The 15,659-nt window shown below is 54.4% G+C and overlaps 1 protein-coding gene across 9 annotated transcripts in view; it reads right to left on the bottom strand.

Annotated features, from left to right (window-relative positions):
* Window positions 1-7,736, bottom strand: part of SLC6A9 (solute carrier family 6 member 9) — a 31,382-nt gene extending 23,646 nt beyond the window's left edge. For 2 of the 9 annotated variants that reach the window (XM_070248694.1, XM_070248718.1), the window contains exons 1-2: window positions 7,200-7,313; window positions 2,322-2,437 (exon numbers count right to left, since the gene is read on the bottom strand). Coding sequence is in view for 3 of the 9 variants with exons in the window: in XM_014737477.3 (XP_014592963.2) it covers window positions 2,322-2,437; window positions 7,200-7,299 (216 nt within the window). In the remaining 6 variants the exon portion in view is untranslated. Of the gene's footprint in view, window positions 1-2,321; window positions 2,438-6,631; window positions 7,117-7,199; window positions 7,379-7,411 lie in introns of those variants that run through there. The other 7 variants (XM_005607116.4, XM_070248692.1, XM_070248712.1 and 4 more) reach the window with 7 other exon arrangements.
* Window positions 7,737-15,659: the final 7,923 nt, after the last annotated feature.

Below are 15,659 nucleotides of genomic sequence, written 5' to 3'. Positions count from 1 at the left end.
CTGGGTTCTCGCACAGCCCTGTCCTAAGAGCTGCTGAGGCGTGAGGGAGGCAGCTGAGCTGGGCTGGCAGAGACCATCTGGGCTGGGAGTAGGGGGAGGGACACGTGCAGCCGGCATGTGGGCCTGGGCACGTGCTGGGAAGTGGCTTGCTCCTCCACGGGACACCTGCTACATGAAGAGCCCAGCAGAAGCCCCAAGGATGACATGGGGTGTCTACTGACACTGAAGAGACCCCAGGGGGCCCATGTCCTCACACCCATACCTGGAGCAAAGGGGGACAGAAGTGAGGACCCCACACAGGGGCCAGCTGCCCACTCCCTGCATATCAGGGCACAAACGGCAACAGAAGCCACAGACCTGGGACAGTCCAAGTGCCACTGGCTTACATGCATGGCCCTCAACACCCTCTGTTCTGCCCCACTGCGGCATCCAGAGAAGAGGCAGGTCTGAGAGGAGTATCCTCTGCTATTTGCCCAGAGGGGAACACAAGCACCTAATCAAGTGCTAGCCAGCTGCCTAGGTCAGCTAGGAGAGATGGTGCTCCTTAGAGGCTTCATCTCAGAGACAAACACTGAATGGAGGCGGCTTCCAAACTGGGGACCGAGAATAGAGTAGTCAAGGTCATCAGCAGAACTGAGAAAGAGGCAGGAATAGAATCTCCAGCAACGGCTGGGGGTGCCCAGGGGACAGACGCTATGAGCCTCAAACACAGCAGCAGCAGGCAGAAGCCAAAGGGCAGAGGGCATGGAAGAAAGCAAGCCCCAGCTATCTTTAGGCACATCCTGGTGCTGGGAACGGGCGTCCCAAGGCAGCATTCCCTTCCACAGACGGGCTGGCCCAGCTGACCGGCAGAGCCCAGGGTCCGGGAAGCTGGGCTCCAGCAGCATTCTTGGACGTTGTGATTCATGCTCCCTGCACTGCCCACGTGGCTCCCTCATCTATCCTGCCTGCCTACCCCAGTCCTTCCAGGGTCACTCCAGAGAAAGAGGAGCACTCTGAGGGCTTCCCAAGCTTCAGGAGGCTCAGAATCTCCATGTTGGAAGGGGCAGAGCCACACCCCACTTCCAACGACAGGCCCAGAATTCCAAAACTTGGCGGGAAAGGGGAGGCCGTGGCCATTTTTGACTCTATCACAGCATCCACCCCTAGCCAGTGTTCAGGTCATGAGACCTCCATCTCTACCCAAATCTGAACACCCAGAGTTCAGGCTGGCTCAGGAAGACTTTGAGAAGCTTGGTTCCTTCGGACTTACTCCAACTAGGAGGGGCTGACCAGGGCAGGCCTGAGGGGATGGATGCTGCCTGTTCAGGTGGGCAGAATAGGGGTCCTCAGGCTGGAGCAGAACCGCCCAGCTCCCTCCCGCAAACCATTCCTGTGGACCAAGTACTTGGAGTCCCGTGAGCCTTTGGTGAGAGACAGAGCTAGTTTGGGGAGGGTTCAACCGAGACCCCAGGCCAATAAATCCTTCCCTCAATGAGAAAAGCAACAGAGGAATTGACGCGGGGAAGGGAGGAGCCAAAGGAAGGGCTCTGCTCAGTCACTGGCTGCCCCCCCCACAGCTGCCCAGTGCAGCTTGTGCCTGAGGCAAGATCTCACGAGAAGAAATACAACCACTGCCCTTGGGGTGGGATCTGGCAACCCTTTTCTAGTTCCCGCTTCAGTGCCCACCTGCTCCATCCATCAACGAGTCGTCCTCCTTCGAGCCCTCACCAGGCCTCTGCTTGTCATGCGCCTCCCACCACCCATCTTGGGCTCTGAGGCAGCAGAGGGCAGGGCCAGGGCTTGCGGAAGGGGAAGGGGAGAGGGAGCTTTCTGAGGGGCCTCAGGAAGGAATTCAAATGAAATATGCTCTGTTACTTTTCTGAGTGGAAGTGGAGAAAAACCAGAGAGGGTCTGAGGAGCCTTGATCAGCACACACTGAACACTCCCTGTGGCAGGCGAGCACTGGATGGGGGTGGGGGTGCCCAGGGGGACAGCCCCGGGCGTCCTGCCGTCCTCTCAGCAGGACGAGCTGCAGCCTTCTGTCCAGGGTCTCTCTTGTGACGAAGATAGGGAGTGAGCCTCCTGCCTCCTGGCGTGCCTTGGTGGCTCTGCGGCAGAAGATGAAGTGACGGAGCCGTGGCATCACCTAACCTGCTGGGGGAGGGGCTGCCCACTCAGGCCTGGGACAACCCTAGTACTCAGAGGCCCTGGCAGTGACAGACTTGGCGCCCATGATGCCTCTTCCGCCCTCCTGTCATGGCAAGCAGCTGGCAGAAGGCCCCAGAGGGGGCAGTGCTCATGACCCCCATTCCTCCCTGAAGACTGGTCCCCAGACTCACCAGCATCCCTTTGGCACCTTTTCCTACCATGGTGGCAGTGGGTTGGGGGCCCTGGAGTCCCGGGCCACAGTCACAGGCTCTGCTTCCAGCACTTTTCAGACCACAGACCTCAAGAGCTGTGGAGAGAACAGAGAGGGAGGTGAGGACCTGGCTTGGGAAGGCAGGGCAGGATGTGGGCGGCCCTCAGGGCTCTCCAGAAACAGGCAGTGCAGGGCCCAAACTACCGGCTGGCAGGCCATTTTCCCATCTTGCTTCCTTTTGGATGACCCTTGATCCAGCTCCTTCCTACCTCTTCTCCCAACCCTTTCCCTAGATCCCTTGGTCTCCTGGCTTCCTGTCCCAATGGGCAAAGGTCTATTTTTGACTCTCCAGATGCCCATTTCTATAAAAGATAGAAAATGAACACAGAACTGGGCCAGGGTCCAATTTCTTCATCATCTGTGTGAATGGCTTCAACCTTTCCCCTGAGGTGAGTCAGCCTGGATCAGCACACGCTCCCCAACCTCACCCCAGCCAGGTGGTCAGGACAGTCCTTCCTCATTCTGGTGCCACTAAGCTTGGGCTCCAGGGCAGCTGGGCTTGTGGTTAGGTTACTAACTTGGACCACAAGCTCTGGGCATGCCAAACACACCGTGTGCAGGCACGCCTCCCTGCCCTTGCCAGACTGTCCCCTGCCTGCCACACCTTCCTATTCACCAGGTGAAATTCTACAAATCCTTCAGGACCTGGCTTAAACGCCGCCTCTTCTCCATACCCTTTTCCGGAATGAACAAATTGCTTCCTCCTTTCTATTTTTGCAGACTTCTACTAGTGTCCTTATCAACTCACCTTAGATTTATTTGTTTATGAGTCTGTCAACCACAAGTGTGAGTTCCCTGAGGGCTGGGGTCTGTGGTTCAGTTACCTCTCCAAGCACAGCACCTAGAACAGTACTCAGCTTGCAGGAAGTGTTGGTTGAATTGAATGGAAGGAAAATGGGTAAGGCTGAGGGTCCAGGTCAGCCGAGATCTCGCACGAAGCACCCAAAAGGCAGTGTGGGGCTGGTGTGCTAAAGCGGGCTGCAGTCAGACTGAAGAAGTGGCCACACGGCCAGGCTGGCATCCACAGGTTTAATGTCAGATGCAGATGGGAGAGGGGGCAGTCTTTGACAGACCACAGGAGAGGAAGCAACGTCTCCTGGGAGCCTCAAAGAATTCTCTCATGGGAGGAAAACCATGGGTCAGATGGACAAGGACGTTCAGTCTCCATGGGGCCTGGTCCCAGAAAGGATTGGGCTGTGCCTTCTCTACCTTCCCAGGGAGCAGCCTCTACTCCAAAGGCTGTTCTGTGCCACTCTGCCTCACCAACAGCCACCTGTCAAGGGCCACCTTTCCCACCTGAGGCCCAGGGTATCATTGGAAGGCTAGAAGAGATGTGGAAGGAACTCTTCACCGGTGCAAATCAGCTCGGGGCTTCCTCAGGCCTTTGCCCTGGTCACTGGGTCTCCGGGCACACAGTCTTCTCCCCAGGGAAGGCCAGGCAAGGATGTGACTTGTAACCATTTCCTTTTGTCAGTCACCCAGGCTGGCCTCTCAGCCTTTCTGCCTCTCAGAGTGTCCTCCTAAAGCGGTCCCTGCTCGTGGCTTTGGTCTGCTGGGGGCAGTCAGGAGGAGAGGGTGTGCTCTTTTAGAAGACCAAATTTTTCCTCCCTCACCGCCCCCCTTCCTCCAACCTGTAAACTCTAGATATGACTGCCCCAAAGCTGTCTCTCTTCAGCCAACAAATAAAGACAATGATGACAGCAATAACAGCAGATGGCGTTATTAAGAGCCAATTTCTGGGGCCAGCCGAGTGGTTAAGTCTGCACACTCCCACTTCAGCGGCATGGGGTTCTCCGGTTCGGATCCCTGGTGGGGACCTACGCACCGCTTACCAAGCCATGCTATGGCAGGCATCCCACATATAAAGTAGGGAAGATGGGCATGGATGTTGGCTCAGGGCCAGTCTTCCTCAGCAAAAAGAGGAGGATTGGCGGCAGATGTTAGCTCAGGGCTAATCTTCCTCAAAAAAAAAAAAAAAGACCAATTCCTATGCCTTCTGGTCCAGTGAGTAAGCTGAGGACACGCTGCCCTGGCAGTTAGGCTACAGGGTTCTCACCCAGGTCGTCCCTGAGCACCAACTGCAAATACAGTCCTTGTGCTCAGGGTGCCGACAGATGAATGGGGAAAGACTACTTGGTGGCTGTGCCCAGAACAAGTTAGAGGTAAAGCTTTGCCGCTTCTCCTGCCTCTACCATTTCTCTTAAATGGCCCCATCGATCCATTCAAACAGTACCAACTGAATCCCCATGCTATGCCAGGCCCTCTTCTACGTGTTGGCAGCCCACATTACTCAGGCCAGACCTGCCCCTAGCCTGGGTATGGGCCAGCATTGACACACAGTGGGTCAGAGTCCATTTGGCATGTGATGAAGCGCTTGGGCTCTGGAACCTGAGAGGCCTGGGCTGGAATTCCAGCTCTGCCACTCACTAGGTATGTGACTTCAGGCAAGTTACTTAACCTCTCTGAGCCTCAGTTTTCTCAATCTGGAAGATGGGGCTAATAATATTTCCTTTGTAAGCTCCGCAGTTGCTGCTTAATTTTTGATTCCACTGCAAGTCCTCCCCATTTCCTCCCCTCCAATCCATTAATCTTCCCAAAGCCCTAAAGCCCTGATTTCCTCCAATAGTTCTCCACGGCAACAGGATATGGCCTAAATTGTTTAGCAGGCATTTAAGGCTGGCCACAATTCAATTCATTTATTCCACAAATATTTATTTCAGGCTTGCTCTGTGCCAGGCCTGTGCTGGGCACCAGGAACTCATCAGGCTGGAGTTTATAGCTTGGAGGGAGGGGTGTAGTGAGTGAGGACAAGGAACAGGGACAAGTGAAACTGGTGACTTTAATGTATGTAATTAAAGACTAAGATAAAGGGTGTGAAGGAGAAAGGTCCTTTCATGAGAGTCACAGAGGGCTTCCCTGAGGAGGTGATGTTTAAGGGTCAGAGGGAGTTAATTTGGCAAAGTGGCAACAGATTTGGAGAAAGAGGAGGAAGCATAATGCCTATTCACTGTGATGGAGCAGGCAGAGGGGCTGTGGGAGCAGGGGAGGGCCCTTAGTTTTGCGTGGAGGCCAGGTGGGCCACCTGCAGCCACCTGCGGCCATGTGAGACTGTTCAGCATTCCCAGAGGGTTCTTGCCTCCCTTGCTCAGGAGGTTCCCTCTTCCTTGAGCATCCCCGTCTCCATTTCCATCTACATATACATCCTACCCATCTTCAAAACCTGTCTCAATGCCATTATCTTTAAGAAGCCTTCTTTCCTCCTCCCAGCTACAGTCAGTCTTTCCACTGTACCCCCAAAGCACACTGTGTACATCTGACTAACATGCTCTTCACACATAGCGTTGCGGCATGGTTGCTTGTGTCCAAATCTGGCTCCCACACCAGCTGGAGAGATCTTCCAGGGCAGAGGTGTGAGTCTTCTGTCTCCAGGGCTGGGCACGGAGCGGACACCGCCGCACTCGCAGTGTAGGCCGAGTTAGGGGGCGTTTACTCTGTGGTCCTTCGAAACACTTGGGCATGCTCAGTGTCGCCCATTAGTCCCTTCCTAGAACCAGTCCCCTCACCCACTACTCTCTAACCTTCTGAGGCTCCCCCACTTTGGAGGTCTTTAACCTCTCAGGTCCTTCTCTCCTCCACTCTTCGCCCCCAGCCCTTTATCTTCTAGGGGCCGCAGCATCAAGTTTGTTTCCGCAAAGAAAGAGACCCGGCTTTGTGGAGGAGCTGTCAGAGAGCTGGGGACGCGGCTCCTTTAAGGGTGACCAGCGAGGGGGCGTGGCCTACGGAGAGCAGGCCCGAAAGGGGGCGCGGCTCCTTTAGGAAGCTGCCGGCAGCCGGCGAGGAGGCCCCGGGCCGGTAGGCAGGGGCGCGGTCGCCCTCCGAGCTGCGGCACCGCCCGGAGCGCCCCGATTCCTCGAAGCGGGGCGCGTCCGCCTTAATCGCGGTGCGAGGTGTAGGGGGGCCGGCGTTACATCAGCCGCCACGTGTGGGCCTCTCAGCTGGCGTGGAGGCGGCGGCCCCGCCCCCGGCCCCTGCCGTGGAAAAGTACCGGGGCACCCGGGGCCCCGCCCCATGGCCCCGCCCCCGGGCCAGCTCGGGCCCCTCCCGGCCCTCCGGGCAAGCCCCCTCCCGTCCGGCCGCGGCCCCGCCGCCCTCTCCCGCCCGGCCGAGGCTGCGGGGTGCGGGGCGCCGGCTGGGGGTGGGCGCCCCGGGCTGGTAGGCCCCTGCCCTCACCTGCGGCCGCCCCGGCCAGCCCTGCGCGCACCGGGAATGAAGGTTGGGGTGAGCAGGGCGCGGAGTCTTGCCAGGGTGGCAAACCCCAAAGAACTCCACGGCCGTAGTCCCTTTCCAAAGCCGTGGCCGGGAGTCGCGGACAAAGAGAGTCCGAGGGCTCGGGGACTCGCTGGCGCGGCTCCCCGAGATCGGCGGGCACGCGGGAACCCGCATCCGGCCGGCGGGTGAGCGGGCAGATAGGAGGCAGGCCGGCTGGAGGGGCCAGATAGGCACCAGGCCGGCCGGCAGGGCGAGGAGATGGAGCCGGAGCCCGCACGCGGGGCGCAGATACTGCCCGCCGGCTCCTGGTCCCCGCAGCCCCTTGGCGCGCAGACCCACTGGCGCCCCAGACGGCCGGTGACACGCTCTGGTTCCGGCGCTACCCGCACAGCCGTGAGCCCGCCGCCCCCGACCGAGCCGGCGCCGGCACGCAGCGCCCCCCCTCCGGGAGCGGCCCCCCACCCCCACGCAGTTCCCGCCCGCTTCAGTTCCTTGGTGACAGCAGTGACACCCAAACGCGCGCACGTACCCCGACCTTTGCGGCGAGACAGACATCCCCCTGCTTGTACCCACACTCTTATCCACAGATGCCTGCATGCATGCGCGATCACACACACACACACACACATTCACACACACGCACGCACGCTGGTCCTGGGGCTCAGCCCCGCGGAGCCACCAAACACCCAGACCGACGGCAGGACAGACAGAGGCGCGGGCCACGGCGGCCCCTCCCCTTACCATGCTGCAGCCCCCGGCCCAGGCGCGCTGGGTCCGCACCGCGGTGCGCCCAGGTGGCTTTCTTAAAGGGAAAGTTGCATCAGCCTCCTGAGGCTCCGTGCCGCCGTGAGTCCGCCCGCCCCTCCGCGCTGCTCGCGGCTCCTCCAGAGCTTGTTGTGTTTTGGTTTCGGGGAGGCGGGGGCCAAGAGTTTGGTGAAAGTTTGGAGAGTGGAGAAGGCTTGAGAAACCTAGCCAAGTCCCTCCTCTCCCTGAACAGCTCCCCTGGCCGCCCTCCCCCCCTCCCCCCCTCCCCCTTCTCCGTCTCATCCCCACCCCCCTGGACGACTTCTCATGCTCCTCCTCCCAGGGAATAAAATTACAAGGCGCTCCAGCTTTCAGATGATTGATCCCCACGAACCCCTGGGAGTGGGCTCCACAAAGGAGCCCCCTTCTCCGCCCCTGCCTCCCTGCCCTGCAGCTGAGGCCGCTGTTGGAAGCAGATGTCGTCCCCTTCGGGCTAGGCTGGAATGAAGCCAGAAGGCCTGGGGCACTTTGGGGGGCTGGCGCGGGAGTTAGCCTGCCAGGCCCCCGGCCTTCTGCGCCTGCGTTCCCCCTAGAGAGAAGTCAGAGCAAATTCCATTCCCTTTGGAGCAGCAGCCGCTGGGGACTGTGGGCACAGCTGGGTAAGGCCTGGGTCCTACTCCTTGGAACTGGAGGTCTGGGGTAATCCTTTCTCCAGGGACGCTGAGCACTGGCTCGGTCAGCTCTACTCTGGCAATTGTGGTACAGGGGCTGCAGACACCAACCTGGGCCCCCTCTTCCCTCCCTGGGTTCCAATCCCAGCTAAAGGAGACTTTGCCAAAAGGGGCTTTTCTGAGCCTGTATCCTCATAGAACACATGGCTCCAGGCTGGCTCTGGGCAGCGACACTTGGCACTTGGTGGAAAGGGGCTCCCACATTTCCTTGTGAAAGCCACCAGTTTTCAGGGAGAAGGTCCAGTTAGTAATGACTTTCAGAGGAACTGTTGTCACTCCAGCCTGAACGGGGCATCTGCTTGGGAAGGGGCCCAGCCTGGAAAGAGAGAGTCTCCCCTCTGCATCCTGAGTCCATTCCTCACCATTGTCTGGCCAGGAAACCAGTTTAATTGGTTCCCTGAGGACAAGCAGCCTCCTAGAAGCTGATGCACAGGTGCCAGACTCGCCCAAAATCAATTGATGCGTGAGATTCCACTGTAATGACTTATAATCAGAGGCACAGAGCAAGTTAACAGGTATCAAGCACAGACCCTTCTTGCCCACTGGAGTGCTCTCAGGTCACATACAGTCCATTCCACAAGCCTTCCCCAGGGCCCTACGAAACTTACAACCTATTCACACTGGAGACATGATCGGATCTAGAGGACACATTGGTCTCATCAGCAAGATTATTTTCATTTTTACTTTGTCCCAAACCTGGCAGGTATAACGTTTGAAATTTAGATTCTCCTATGAACAAATTGCAGGTGTCTTGTCTGTGCGTGCATGCTTCCTTGCCTGAACAGTCTGCTGTGCCTGTGCCCCTCGACCCCGTGGATTTGTGTAGGTGGATCTGTGTTTGTGGTAGACTGTGTGTGCACTGCAGCAGCTCTGTATAGTGGCATATGTGTCCAACTCCAGGGACTGGGCAGGTCTGATCTAAGCCCTCCTGGTCTCTCCTGCCAGGATATGAATTGTTTTTTTTTTTTTTTTTTGGGGCGGGGGGGGGGGAAGAATAGCCCTGAACTAACATCTGCTGCCAATCCTCCTCTTTTTGCTGAGGAAGACTGGCCCTGAGCTAACATCCATGCCCATCTTCCTCTACTTTATATGTGGGACGCCTGCCATAGCATGGCTTGACAAGCAGTGTGTAGGTCCACACACGGATCCAAACCAGTGAACCCCAGGCTGCCGAGCAGAACATGTGAACTTAACCACTGTGCCACCGGGCCAGCCCCTATAAATTCTGTTTTTGGTCTCTCCCTCTCTCCTTCCCCCCTGAGGCTTGTCAAAAAGGGCCACCACACAGGGAAGGCAGGATGCAGGCTGTTGGAAGAGGCCCCCAAGTAACAGAGTGGGGACAAGGAAGAGCGTGAGAGGGTGGGACAATGTCCTCCTTCCCCCTTGAAGCAGTAGACTGGGGGTGAGTGTAGGCCAAGAAGAGGGCATCCAGCATGTCAGTGAAGGTTCTGGGAATTGTCATGGCCCAGGGAAAGTGGGGCTTCCCATCTCACCCTAGAGACTCAGTATGAAGGGACCCATGTTCAGGATGCTCAGAGCCAGACCCCCAGGAGGTCTGGGCTTGGGGCAGGGTAGGGAGTGGGATGTCAGGGTTCAGCCCTCTGAAGCCCCATCAGGAAGAGGGAGCATTTGGGATTAATCTGGGGGCAGGGAGGCAGCCTAGCACCTTAGCCCATGGGGTGGGGGAAAGAGAAGATTGTCCTTGTGGTGTTTGGGGAATTTGGAGATGCTGCCCACAAGGGTTCTGCTAGACAAACATGATATAACACAAAGCATATTTGTATACATATAGAGAGATTTATGGATGTGTGTATTTTACCCACCTTGATCCAGAAAGGGCTTCGGGCAGCCACACAGTCCCAAGGAAAAGCTTGTGAGAAAAGATTCTGGTTTGAAAAGACTTCTCCATGAGACAGGGACTAGAGCTGCCGTTTTTTTTCCAAGCAGAACGAGGCCCCAAGGGAGGCAGGTCTGGGCTGAGCCCAGGTCAAAGCTGGGATGGCCTTCGTCACTGGCTGTGAGCTCCTGGCCCTGGGCAGCTGGCTCACAGGGTGGGAAGGGTGCAGCCAGCCTGGGCCACTGTGGGGAGAATAGGGAGATCAGGCCTGAAGACAGACAGGAGGACCGATGGGGTGAGACATTCTGCTGGCCTGCTTTTTCCTGGGGCAGAGCAGCAAGAGGGCACACAGCCACGGGGCCCCATCCACTGAGAGAAAAAGCGTCCCCTGGGCCTCACCCACTGCAAGCTAACGCGTGTCTCAGGAGCCTCGGGTCACAGGGCTATTTTCAGGGAGGGCTGGGCCCAGCAGCAGATACCCCAGTGCTGGCTGGTTTCCTCATTTGTCATCATCAACCTGCAGGATCAAGGCCTCTGTTGGGACACACAGAGTCGGCTTAGGTGTGTGTCTGGTGGGAATAGAGATAAGACCAGACGTGGGCCACTTCTGGGGGGCACGGTAGGATCCGGAAGCACTGGGCACCCTGGCAAAGGCATGCTAAGGGGCCTGCTGAGAAGTTGGGGGAGGGTGGACGTTGCCTTGAGTTGCAGCCTGGCCTGACCAGTGGTCTCTACCTTCTTGGAGCCCCAGACTCAGGAGCTGGGAAACATTATTGGGAGTAACCCGCCTGGGCTCTGTTGTCAGATTCTTCCTCCCTTGAACTTGAAGTGCAGCAGTGCCTGGCACTTCCCTGCCCTGTCCCCAGGCACAGGAGCGGGTTAGATTGGTTCTAGATCCAAGAGCTGTCTCTGGGGCTCCGTGTGCCCATCAGGCCATTCTCCGGCCCTGGTCCATGGGGGCAGCATGAGCCAATCATGGAGCTCAGAGCAGGCTTCCAGACTGGACCTCAGCAGCTCCAGGTAAAATTAGGTATACAGATTGGAAACATTGACTTTGACCCTGTCTGGGGGGCAACCCTGATGTCCAGAGCATTCAATGCCTAGACTTCTAAATACCTTAGCACTCCCAATGTCCAGAATTCCCAATGCCAAGGGTGCCAGAGTTCTCAACACTGTAGAGAACCCCAAACCTGGAGCCCACAATGCCCAACACCGAGGGGGCCTAATGCCCAAGGTGCCCAACATCTAGACAACCTAGTGCTCCCAACATCTGACTTTCAGAGTGCCAATGTCCCAATTCACTGGAAAAGAACCTGGAGGGGAGGGAGCGGTGCCCCTGCATGACTCAGGTACCTTCAGTGACTGGTATTATCTGAGGAGTATCCATCACCAAAGTTGGGGCTGAGGGTGGTGCTGGAGGCAGCAGCAATGCTTCCTTGATGCTCCCATCCTGGTCTGGCAAGGCCAGGAGGGATGGCTTTTCCTCCAGCCTCATCCCCACTCTGGTCACAGGGCCCATGTAATTGAATGTCCATTTACTCACCACACGACTGTCCATCTACCGTGTGCTGGGGATTGTGCTAATCTCTAGGAATACAGCCATGAGAGAAAGGGGGTTTCTGCTCTTCTGTAAGGGTCATGTGACCCAATATGTGCCCAATATGTGCAACCAATGTGCCTGTGTCAGCGTGTCGGTGTGCATCAGCATGTCACCGTCTGTGGCCAATGGCTGCTGGTGTGTGATGGTGTTGGTACGAGGCTGTGAGCACAGACTGTGTCAGCAAGTTGGCATGTGTGACTGTCAGAGTGGGTCTGCCTATGTCCATCCATCTGGCCATCCTTATAATCCCTCCCTGCCTCACTGCTCCTCCAGGGGATGGGAATGTAAGGCCCCTCTTCCCTCAGACCATCGGGTCTCGGGATCAGGCCTCCCTGGGGAGCAGAGGGGCTGGTTCAGAGCTACACGCTAACCCCAAAGCTGCCCGGCAGTGGGCCTGGAGATTCCTTCCACTGCCCCTGCCCCTGTTGGACCCAGAGCCTCTTTGGATTGGGAAGGCAGGAAGAGGGGTGGCTATAAGTGGAGCAGCCAACACCAAAAATAGCCATTGCCCTGGGGAGGATCCTCTGACACCACCCCCTCTTCCCAGTCCAGCCCAACCCAGCCTGTGGACCTGGAGCCTGAGTAGGGCTCCTCTCTGACTCTACTTCCCCAACTCCCTTCTGACCAACCGCTTCAGACTTGAAGGAGGGACAGAGCAAAATGATGTCACTACAAATTATGACATCATAGGGAGTGTGACATCATGGAGAGTGACACCAGGCTCCCGGTGTGGGTGGTGGATGGCTGTCTGGGTGGGTGGGGCTCCGTCTGCTGGCAGCTCCCCACAACTCCAGGGAGTGGGGGATGGCGGGGCTGGATAAGGCTGTGTTGGGGGGGCTGCCTTATCTGTACCCCCCACATGGCTGATAAGCTTCTTACCATGGGCTGGCCCAGGGAGCAGGCTGGAAGAGGGGAAAGGGTCAGCTGGGTCTGGCTGAGCTCCAGGGTAGACAGCCGGGATCAGAGAGCCCTGGCAGAGCCCCAGGAAGGGGGAGAGGAGGGATCCCTGGGAGAGCCATGTGGAGTAGTGGGTAGGAACATGGATTCTGAAGCCAGGCTGCCTGCATCTGTATCCCAGGTCTACCAGTTAATAGCTGGGTAAACTGGGACCTCAGTTTCCTCAATATTCCTCGACAGGAACACTATGGGTAGTGACTATCAATCATAGTATTGTGGTGAGGATTAAATATGGGTGAAGCAGGCATGGAAGAGGGCCTGGTATACAGTCAGTACACATCCTCCTTCCTAGGCGAGCTCAGGATGCTCCCAGGAGGTGCCCACTCACCCAGCAGTACATCCGGGTGGCCTAGGCCCCGCTGGGGTTTCAGAGCCTGCGCAGCCCCATATGCATCCCCACACCTTCCCAGTCTGCACTCGCCTCAGGAATCCTTCCCAGGAATCCTGGGCTTTTTGGCACGGTTTCTTCCAGCAACCCCCACAGACACCTTGGAGCCATGGTGCCCTCTGGTGACAAAAGCCATACATGGCAGTTACAGCTGGATCCCTGGGGCACATCTGGCTAGACAAGGTGCTGTGACTTATCTGGTTATTCTATGTCATCCTCACGTCAAATTTACAAGGGAGGAATTATCTCCATTTTCTAGAACTAAGGCTCAGGCAGGTTAAATAATTTGCCCAAGGTTACAGAGCTAGTAAGTGGTTGAACTTGAACTTGAACCCAGGTTGGCCCATCTTCAAAACTCCTGCTCTCACCTTGTGAACAGTGTGTACACATAGCCGCATGCTGATCCAGTAGATGTTTTCTGTGCCACACTAATTGTTTGAGTGTAACTGTGATTGGGTGTATGGTCATTGGGATTCTCCAACTGTGAATATAAAACAGTGTGAATTGGTGTTGAGGACAATAAGGTTGGGTGTTTGACTATTGGGACTTTCTGTGTGGCTTTGGTAGCTGTATGATTGTATCATGTGAGTATAACCATGGTTGGGCTCATCATTTATGCTGTGTGAAATTAGCCAGGGCAAAGTGTGTGGCTCGTCTGCCTGTGCGTGTGCGTGTGTGTGTTGTGTAGGGGTGTGTGGCTGGTGAGACTGTGGGGAAGGTGACGGAGGGCCCTGAGTTCCCAGCACCACTAGCCTTTGCAGTCCCAGGACTGCGTCTGCTCTCCGTGACACACATGACAGATGACTTCACATGCCTGATGCATTCCCACGGGCCTACCCGGTTCTTATTCCTTCCCTTTTTTTGGAGGAGGTAAAGCAAAAAGTACCACAAATGGAGTTGGTTTTCATTTTTTCCATGGGATGTTTCTGAGAGCATTTTACAAAACTTTGAGTGACATCTCAAAAAAATACTCATTTAAAAAGTTAAGTGAATATGACTATTCTAATTCTTTCATTAATGTGAGCATCGATGCTCATCCGTTCTCAAGATGTTGTTCACAGATCCCTGGGGGTCTCCAAGACCCTTCCAGGGGATCCACAAGGCAAAAATGATTTTCATAATAATACTAAATTGTTATTTGCCATTTTCGCTTCACTGATCTCAGCACAAATGGTACAAGGGCAGCAGTGGATAAAACTGTTGGTACCCACGTAGGAATCAAGGCTTTGCCCCTAACTGTACTAGCTGTCTTTGTCTTTCTCTCCGCCTTCATATTTTTCTCCGCTTGCATTCTTAGAACTATGCAAGCACAGTAAGAAAGGCGGGGCGGGGGGCTGGGGGCGGGGGAAGCATTTCACTTAAAAATGCCCTTGGTGAAGCAGTATAATTATTAATTTTATTAACTTTCAACCCTTGAGTACATATCTTTTTAGTATTTTGTATGACAAGTGGGAAGCATATAAAGTCTGTCTGCTGTGTGCTGAAGTATGATAGCTATCTCGAGGAAAAGCACTTTCGAGATGGAGTTGTGAGCCGAAAGTCATTTTTCTCACTGAACACTAGTTTTACTTAAAAGAATAAATGAAAAAAAGTAGTTATTCCCACTTGAGTATGTGGTATACATTTTCTCGAAAGCGAATGAAGTGAGCCTGTTGTGTCAAGGGGGAAAATTATTAATGTTTGTTGCCAATGATAAAATCAGAGCTTTCAAATGAAAATTAGAATTCAGAAGAATTCTGTCTGCTACTATGAGTTTGAAAGCTTCTCAATTTTGAGGCGATTGGCAACGACATTATTGAATGCATGGGTCTTTTTGGTTTTCGTTTTGCTGATTGGTTGGTTGATTGGTATCATGTAATGAAATGTGTCAATATTTGGAAAATCTGCATAGCTCAGTGAACCAATATTTTCCAAATGATTAGTACGTGATGTTCAAAAGTCATGCATGGATAAAAGATCCATTCAAAGTGCAAGACAGACCAATGGGTTTTAATGTAACGGAATAGGAAAAGTTAGTTGATAACAGTTTCAGATTCCACACTGCAACTAACCCTTAAGAAACGTCACCTGTCGAGTTTTGGTGTAGTATCAAAGAATATCCACATGAACTGAAAAGACTATTAAAATCTCCCTTGTCCAACCACATACATTGTGAGGCTGAGTTTCCTTCACGTATTCCAACTAAAACCACATATTGCAACAGATTGGATGCAGAAGTGGATACAGGAATCCAGCTGTTTTCTATCAAGCCAGACATTAAAGAGATTTGCAAAAGTGTAAAATGATGCCACTGTCCTCACTAAAGTTTTTGTTTTGGAAAATGCGTAGCTATTTTTCATAGATATATATTATTTTCTCTTAACACATAATACATTTATATTGTTATTTTGAATTAATACATATTTTACATTTCTCTCAATTTTAACTTCTAAACACAATGAATATCAATAGATAAAACCCACTTAAACAAAACTCTTTGGATCCTCAATTATTTTGAAAATTGTAAAGGGGTCCTCAGACCAAAAAGTTCGAGAACCACTAAATTGGAGTTTTACTTTTAAAAAACCCAGAACCTTTATTTTTTTGCCTTAGACCTTTGTTGTTATTAATGTTCTATTAAAGAATAAGCTTATTTTACTGCTTACATTACAAGGCATTTAAGCTACAGATTTTCAGCGTGTTCTCAGTGTGATTGGCAGCATTCCCTCTCCCTTGTGGAATGTGCCTGTTGT

The sequence above is a fragment of the Equus caballus genome, chromosome 2 (assembly GCF_041296265.1).
Source record: "Equus caballus isolate H_3958 breed thoroughbred chromosome 2, TB-T2T, whole genome shotgun sequence".
Taxonomy (NCBI): Eukaryota; Metazoa; Chordata; class Mammalia; order Perissodactyla; family Equidae; genus Equus; species Equus caballus.
The sequence above is the reverse complement of the archived record's forward strand: the minus strand, read 5'-3'. Positions and strand labels throughout refer to the sequence as shown.